This window comes from Solanum stenotomum, chromosome 3 (genome assembly GCF_019186545.1).
Source record: "Solanum stenotomum isolate F172 chromosome 3, ASM1918654v1, whole genome shotgun sequence".
In the NCBI taxonomy this organism is placed as follows: Eukaryota; Viridiplantae; Streptophyta; class Magnoliopsida; order Solanales; family Solanaceae; genus Solanum; species Solanum stenotomum.
This window is the reverse complement of record NC_064284.1, coordinates 21,343,976-21,353,008: the sequence shown is the minus strand read 5'-3', so window position 1 is coordinate 21,353,008 and position 9,033 is coordinate 21,343,976. Positions and strand designations below refer to the sequence as shown.

At 30.1% G+C, this 9,033-nt stretch overlaps 1 protein-coding gene across 1 annotated transcript; it reads right to left on the bottom strand.

Annotated features, from left to right (window-relative positions):
• Window positions 1-5,103: 5,103 nt before the first annotated feature.
• LOC125861011 (gibberellin 20 oxidase 1-D) lies at window positions 5,104-7,105 on the bottom strand. Its single transcript, XM_049541097.1, has 3 exons — window positions 6,445-7,105; window positions 5,924-6,245; window positions 5,104-5,738 (listed from the first exon to the last, which is right to left on the bottom strand). Exons 1-3 carry the CDS (start codon window positions 6,978-6,980, stop codon window positions 5,460-5,462), a joined length of 1,137 nt encoding a protein of 378 aa, XP_049397054.1. The 5' UTR covers window positions 6,981-7,105; the 3' UTR covers window positions 5,104-5,459.
• Window positions 7,106-9,033: the final 1,928 nt, after the last annotated feature.

Below are 9,033 nucleotides of genomic sequence, written 5' to 3'. Positions count from 1 at the left end.
CAAAAGTGCTTGATTTTATTTGTAAAGAAAAGAATGCAAGAATGAAATAATAATATTACTTATAGTGATTGGGATAATTCCAGGGCTACAACTTATATCGGATTTCATGTATCGTATATCAGGCAATGAACTAATTTCGTTTATCAAGTTCCTGATTTATAGGGTTAATTGTATAAGTCGGGTCTCTCGACCTCTAGTCGCCTACTCCAGTTAGCTGTCTAACTACATCGTTGAGCGGGGATAGCATGCCTAACTGGCGAGCATTTATAATTCATCATATTTCGTAACCAAGCAAGTTGTTCGTCCGGGCATCACTCTTGAACATACATCAACTCAATGGAAGATCGAGCTTTCTATATTCTCTGGTCTATCTACCATCTCCTTTCTCGATTTTAAGAATAGACAATATGTTTATCTCTAGATGGCCAGTCAAGAAATACTAAAACAAGAATATAAAAGTAACTTAAACGATAACCAAGAATTAATTCAAAAACCTTTAATATTCAACAATCAATTCGTAGCTACAGCCCCAGAACAAGGGCGTTTAACCACTAATATCTAAGAAAAAAAGAAAAGAAAAGAACCCTAAAAAGTATTTACAACTTTATACTTTGATGCCATAGCCTATGATTGATCTACTATATTTTGATCTCTCTAATAATTATTTTCATGAATTATTTATAGATGTAGAAAATTCAAATAGTAATTGAGTCCAAAATAAATTAGGAACCCAAAACCTTAACATAATTGGATTCCGCGTGAAAACCGTTTGCTGTAGCCGACTTCCATTGGAATATTGCCTTCGTGGTTGACACGTGACATTTGATCATATTGAAACTGCAACTTTTGATTCCAGCGTATATTATTTTATAAAATTTAATTCATTATGCCATCTGCTTGATTTTCTTTTTCAATCTTCCATATTTTTAATTTGTTTTAACTCTAAACTTTTTTAATTTTACATCAATTTACTCCTACAAATAAAATACACTATTTAGCATAATCTATAAAATTCATGCTAAAAAAAGGTAAATATAAATTATAAATGTGAGGTAAATAATAATTAAAATATATATTTTTTGCCTCACATCAGAAATCTAAAAACTTTATAAAAATGAGTTATTGAGCATATGAACTGCTCAAGAGAGGTTAATAGGGGTAAAACTATGTGAATGAGAGTGAGTTGATCATGAAAACCTCGGGTTTGATATAATAACCTATTAATTATTCGTTAGACCTTCCAAAAAGTTAGAATTAGGTAAGTTTGAATATTGATCAAGACCTTCATTTGAGTAAATAGGATATCAAAATAACCTTATACTTTGTTGGGATCAGGCTTTGAGCATTTTGAGACTTTGAGGAAAGGGAAAGCTTGACAATTTAGGTTGTTCACTTTTCTATTCAAAAAATGATATAGTAAACTTATCATTTTATTAATTACTTCTTAAGGATGTGTCAACTCAAATATGGACAAGTAAAAATAGATGGATGTGTCAACTCAAATATGAACAATTAGCATACAGTTACAAACTAAAAATAAAACTAATATCAAATAGTCTAACAAGACTAAAACTAAAACTAAAATCAACTAGCTACAATTGTGAACCCTCTTAGTCTTTAGGTTTTGAGTAAACAGGCGGCCTAGTGTGAAGTGGATAGAGTACTGATAATTTGATATAGTTATAGTGTATAGTTATATATTAAATTATTAATATTTAATATTTAGGTAGGATAAAGTAGTAATTATTACCGTCTTATTGGATTATCGGTTTATCCAATAGAAAAAACCTAACCAATAACCCAATAGTATTTTTATAAACCTATTAAAAACCCAATAACCCAATAACAATTTTTCGATTCGATTTATTGGTTGATTCGATTTTTACACATCCCTAATAATAGTATTTTCATTAGTCATAACTCATAAGGTCGAGCTGCTACAATTAAGGATTAATTACCTTACTACACATCCTTTTTTACTCTATTTTTCTATTATTCCCTACCATTTCAAAAAATTACAAAAATTCCTCGTTTCCATAATTTCTCTCACTTTTCCGGATACATCATTGTAAACTATTACCCCAAGATTTTTTTTCCTTTTTTCATGCCTAAAATCACGTATCATCAATTATCTCCATCACTTTATTTTTGAATTTCAAATCTTTTCTCTTTCTGATTTATCAACTGTAAGTTACTGAAGAGGTAGTTATTCTTCATCTTCTTCTTCATCTATTTTTTTCTTTCTACTTCATCAAGTAGTCGATTTTTTTTTTTTTAGCTTTTCCATCTACAAATTTAATCGAAAAAGGATGCATCTTCAACTTCAAAATCGATTGTGGAAAAAATGCCCAAAAAAGGAGCAAAATGTCGAGTTGTTGGTGGCTCCGCTTAGGGCTTTGGGTCGAGATCTATGAGTGACGCCATTGTTGAAAGTGAAAAAAAAAAATACGGGAGTTGATGTAGAGAAAAAGATAAAGTGTAGAAGGATTTCTTCATCATTTTTTTTTTTGCTTTCAGCAAAGCAGATTGTTGACTTTTTTTTCCGATTTTTTGTTGTTCATCTTTTTTATGATACATATGAGTTCAGATCTTTTAATGTATCTAGTTGATTTTGATTCTTAAATTAATGTATAATTCGTTCGTTTCACCTTTATGATACAGTACAATTTAATCATGTACAATATATTGTTTTCAAATATTAGTTGTGATACATAACCCTAATTTATTGAAACACAAATTACTATGTATCATGTTCATAGTTATGTATTGGATACAAAAATATTACAAAATTCGTTATCTTTTTACTACCGACACATACACCCTGCCTTGTTTAACTAGTAGAAGGTTATGTATCGGTAGACACTATCAAATATTACTGTTGATACATAAACACTAATGTTTTATAACAAAATCAGTTTGTATCATATTCATAGTTATGTATATGATACATGACTTTGTTATGTGTATAACATAGTTATGTATCATGATGTTGTGATGTATCGCATGTTGTTAAGTATCTGCAACACTGTTTTATAATATTCATAGTTTTTTTTTTGTATATGATACATAATTATATAAAATTGTCGATTTTTTTTTTTGAATCTGTTATAATTTGGGAGAGAATTTGAGAGAAAAAAATTTGAAATTTGAATTGTTTGGAGCTGTTATTTGGGAGAGATTGACATCAATTTGATTTGCATGATTTGGGGAACTGACATTTAATTTTATATTTAATTTCCTTTTTAATCTCAACAAAGTAGTTGTATAATGTATCCGGATGAAACTTATGTATCCGGATGACTGATATTTGAATGGATTTTTTATAAAATAGAAAAAAGTAGGAATAGAATGTAATTTAGGTCTTACACTAAGACATTTATGTAAGCTATACTAAAATTAAAGAAACAAGAAAAAGGTCATATTTGTTACTCAACTATGCTAAATGGTTCAAAAAAAAATTCTCCATTAGTAATTTGGGATCAGATCTACGTACCTTCTCCGTTGCTCGAAGTTGTCCAAATTTTCCCTTTGTAGAACATGTTTAACATGGATTAGCCATATGGCTCAAAATTAAGCCTCGTAGTTCAAAATATGCGAGGGCAAATCTAACCTCAATTATTAAAGAAGGATATATATATGTCACGAAATTTCATAATTCAAAAATCGAATTTCAGAATTTTTGAAAATTTGGAAAACAACAAAAGATGCTTCACTTTTTCCAACTTCAAATAACTCGCAGAAAGTCAATTTTAATTTGTATTCATGGCCAAAAACAACTGAATCCAACTTTCAAATACCATTTTTCACTTTAAAAATAAACTATTTCTTTTTAAAAAAATGAAATCGTAATGCAATATGGACAAATGATCACTAAATACAATTTCGCTTTAAAGATTAGTCAAACTGACTCTCATGACCAATATATCGATTTTGAATTATTAATGTGGACAAAAGCACAAAAGCGACGGGAGTGATAATATGAGGCTGGAGTTACGTAGGGACTAGCACTCCCTCCACAAATAATTTAGTATAGTTAACAAATAAAATATACTATAGATTAGTTTTTTTTCCTTTGGGTGACCAATTTGGATGATATAATATGGTAGGAAGAATGTTGCAACATACAAGGACAAAGAGCAAGACAGTGTTCCTTAGCATTCCATAAAGTCACAAACATCCAAATCTCCAGATATAAAATAAATGCCAAGAATAAAAACAAACACACTTGCACAAGAATCCATATCCTAATTTTGAAAGCTATGTCTATATATTATTAATACATATTTTGGACTTTATCTTACCTCTCCACTCATTTTCTCTTTCTTACTTCTGGACCTATTTGTATTTTGAAATGATTCCCTACGTGGACCCCTTGATCTCTTTCTATTTCAAACTTTTCGATGCATCTAATAGTATCAATTTTATGCTATCAAGTAAGTCCATACAAAATTAATTCGTGACATTTTGTAAAAACTATAGTATTTAACTACCTTGCAAGGGTTTGAAATCATCAATTTAAAATGCTTTAATTAAAGCACGAAAAATCAGGGTACCATGAAAAAAGGCCACACCTAAAATATGTAATGTATGTAATTTATTCTAATCTTAAATATCAATCGTTGATTTCATGATTTAAAGTAAAGATAATTTTATCGTTGCTCTGAGCAAGAGCCCGACACTAAAAGGTTAAACAAAAGGCAAGGTGCCTTAGACCTCCAAATTTAAAGGGTTTCATTTTATTTTATTTTAATAATAATATAGGTGTTTTTTCAGGAAAAAATATTGAATAAGTACTATTTCACACATTTGGAATACTATCTAGAAAAAGACTAAAATGGATTGACTATATCAACAATTTAAAAAGACTCATTAAAAAAGTTAATTATAAAAAGTTATTAACAATTTTGCATCTCAAAAATCTAAAAGAATAAATTTCAAGAAAAATATATATAAATTTATTTTTAAAATTGTAATTAAGGCTTTCATTTGATTTTCACTTTTAGATCATAATGTGCTTGAGATGCCTCTAGCTCGGAGACTAAACACAAAAAAGGAAGACCTCAAAGAAGAAGAGAAACAAAAGAAATGAATACATTGGATACCAGTAAAGCTAGCTATTCATAATCTTCTCTACATTTTTTTCAATAAGTTAAATAAACAAAACTAAGTTATACAACACTTTTATTCCTTTCCTTGTCCTTCCCTATCTCCTCTATATTTACTTTTTTTTTTAACTCAACTTTTCATGGAAAAAAAGAAGAAGAAGAAGAAGAAGAACATGTCTCCTCTTTTTCTTTCTTTCCAAATTTTCATTCTTCTAGTGAAATTTTCGAAAGAAACATCTCCTTTATGCCTCTTCCCCCTAATTTCCATACATTGTCATATTCTTCGTAGAAGCTAAGAGAACGTGTACACGTACATATATAAATAAAATTTCAAGGTCTTCAATCTTGTAGCTCTTAAACTTGTGTTGTAGTATTATGTTGATCATGAAGCCAATTTGAGAATGTTTGAAGAGTGTTCATATCAGCTCTATAATGTTTTTGAGTAAATTCAAGGAGAGTAGGCCATGTGAAATCAGGATATATTCGAGGGTTGTTGGAGTCCACCAATTCATTTGGTGGGCTCACCACCTTATCTTTGTTTGGACAAAGAAAGAAAGCAAGTGATTTCCTAGGAGTCTTATTGTTTACTACTGCTCTGTGCAGGCAACTTTTGTATCTTCCATTTGATAGCGCCTGCAAAAGGTCAAAAAAAAAAATGTTTAAACCCCACTAGATCAAATTTATGTGACCACTTTTTCACCTATATTTCAACTTGTTCAATGGAGTATATATATGTGGACATCATATTCATGTTGTACGTCCTAATTAAACACATATGATATATATCATTTCATCGTTACAATGTGAAAATATCTTACCATAAATGTGTCGCCTATGTTAACCACAAATGCATTGAAATTTGGACTGATGGAACGCCATTCATCGTCCACAAAAACTTGAAGTCCGCCAACACAATCTTGATGGAGAATTGTTAATGATGTTGGGTCACAATGAGGCCCTGTTCCTAAGGTGAGCTCCGGTTTCTGACATGGTGGATAGTAGTTGAGTCTCATTATCGAATCATTTTCTTCGAAAAATTCTTTGAAGTGGCTCTTCTCTACGCCTAGGCTCATCCCTAAGAGTTCCATGATCCCAAGAGAAAGTGTGTTCATGGAATTGCAATATTCTTGATAAACATTCCTATATAATTTAAGTGGAAAAAAAGGTTAACTCATTTACATATATAATCAAGAATATATATATATATAGTGCCTCTATATCAAATTGTTTATCTGGTTTTGAGTGACACAAAATTTAAAATAATAAAGAAATTTTAGAATCTTGCAGTCAGCTGAAACAAATAAATATATTGAAACGAATAGAGTAGTACAGTCCGTACCCAAGTTGGTTAAAACTTTCACCCAATGTCCTTTGAAAATACTCTTCAACTATGTGAGATGATTCTTCTTCAGCAGAGTAACGAAAAGAGAGTGTCTCTTTCCAAGGTAGCTTTGACGAAAACCTTCCAGTAAAGCTACTAGCATAACCACAATGCTCGCCAATTTTCCTCTGAGCCTTTTGCTTTTCCAAAAGCGGCAAGTCAAAGAACGTATCCATATAACGATGAGCATTAGAAATAAGATTAGCATCAACTCCATGGTTCACCACAAGAAAAAAGCCATGACTCCGACACGCTTCTCCAACAAGTTTAGATGCTTGTTGGGCCGCGTCGAAGTCACCAGAAAGAAAACCCCTTAAGTCAATAAGGGGTACGTGAAGTTCTTGTACTACGGCACAAGGCTTCTCGTGGTCGGGCCATATGAATTGTGTGGGAATATTAGACTCACGTTTCATATGCGATGCATCAAAAATAAATTGTTTTTTTTCATCTATCATTGGAGATTTTGCATTTGTGATCATACAATCAATAGCCATTATTGCATGCACAGAGTAGGAGTAGTAGTTAATTTGTGAAGAACCAAAAGTGAAGGATATATAAAGAAACTAAAGAGAGAGTTGAGATAAAGGAAAAGCCAAGGCCGTTCATTGGGAAAATAGGTGAACAAAAATTGGAATCTTATAGGTCTCTCACTTAACAGAGAAAATGAATAGTTTGCTAAAAAGGGCTTAGCAATGCTTAAAATTGGGATAGAGGTCCTTATGTTGTTTGTCTTTTTTACTATTGACATCATAGAAGAGTTTCTCATATATTTTAAATTAAATTTTAAAAATTATGTTTGATAGTAATAGATTTTGAATTGGATTTTAAAATTTTATTTTCAAAATACTACTTATTTTCAAGTTTCAAAAAGTGGTCACATAAATTTTACTTGGAAAACTGTAGCTCAATTGATTGAATATTTGAACTCCCACTTTACTAGTGAAAGTTCAATTCTTCACTTTGTAATTCTCTTCATTTTTACTCACTTAAGTATTATTTTTATTTTTTTAAAACTAAAATACATTTCTAAACACAATTTTAAGTTATGAATATATAACTTCAAAAATTTCATTCAGAATTTAAATTTTAATTTTAAAATTTATGATCGGAGAAGTTAATAATGGTTAAAATAGAGATAAAAGGTCCATATGTTGTTTGTCTTTTCTACTGTTGGACAGGAAAGCGTTTCCCAATGGTGTTTGGAGTTTCCTTTGGTCGGGTGATTGAGCCATCACCATTCACCACCCAACCTTTTTTATTGAAGCATACTCTTTTCGTTCATAACATATTCCTGATACCGTCATCACTGGCGTCATCTAACTATTTGACTTGACACGATTATTTTTTTATTTTTATTTATCACATTTTACATATCAATTTTTTTTATTTTTTATATTTAGAATTACTCATTTATCTCTCAAATAATTTTTCAAGATCTAATTATTATTTTTTATTTATTTTTCAAATATTTTTTCAAGACCTAATACTAATTAGAATAGTGTGCTAAGTCAAAAAGTGATAGGAAAAAATGAACCGAGATTGAGAATTCAGTGGGGGTGCTAAGACTTCTTATCCTAATGAACATTGATTGATAATTTAGTTGGGGTGGGGTTGGGGTGGAGGGTTTAGAGTTACTTTTTAAGTATATTAAGTTATAAGTTGATTATACTCAATTTTTTTTTTAATTTTTAACTTCTATTATATTTTTTTGGCTTACAAATAAGTGTTTAAAAATATCTTTTTGTCTTTTTCCAAACAACCTTCGAAAATAAAAAAGAGTTTAAAAGTGAAAAATTATTTAGAAAAAACCAATCAAAATACCCTCTTATTAAAAATAATTATTAATATATTATAATAAATTAAATTACATTAATAATATGAAGAAAATAAATTTACCTTGTACGCCCCTTTCTTTATTTAAGGAGATTCTATCCAATTATTAATCGCGATGCGGAAAAGAGCAAAGAAAGAAAGTTGAAGACGATTTTACGATAAGTAAGAACCCCTCTAGGATTTGAAGACTTTGGATGCACCAATATTACCTTAGCTCAAATATGAGCTCTAAGATAAACTTAAAATAAAAATAGTGAAAAAACATTCTAGCTGGATTCAAACTCAAGTCTCATGGGTAGATTATCTGGCTTGTACCAATAGCACAATGACACTCCTATGCTTTTCATGATTGCACTGTTAATTATATTCTAATTTCTATAAATTTCTTAAAATAAATATACATATATGCACATGATTTTTTTTGAAATTAGCGGATACACGTGCATCCCACCTAGAGGGGTACGTACGGTGGGTCCGCCTCTGGAATGGCTAGCAACATCAATACTAATCATGTATCTAAGTTTGTGTAAGTTACCTATTAAAATACGTAAAAATAATCTAACAATATTATATAAAGACATAATACATAAATATGTCCCTTAATTTGACGTCAATCGGTAATTATGATCTTTAATTTTGGGTGTGCACAAGTAGACACTTAAACTTATATAAAATTGAACAAATAGAGACATTCGTCCTACATGACATCCTATA

Coding starts and splice junctions, on each gene's coding strand:
- LOC125861011 (XM_049541097.1), bottom strand. CDS start 6,980: ATGGCTATTGATTGTATGATCACAAATGCAAAATCTCCAATGATAGAT. Junction 6,246..6,444: donor GAAAGTTTTAACCAACTTGG/GTACGGACTGTA, acceptor TAAATTATATAG/GAATGTTTATCAAGAATATT. Junction 5,739..5,923: donor ACATAGGCGACACATTTATG/GTAAGATATTTT, acceptor GACCTTTTGCAG/GCGCTATCAAATGGAAGATA.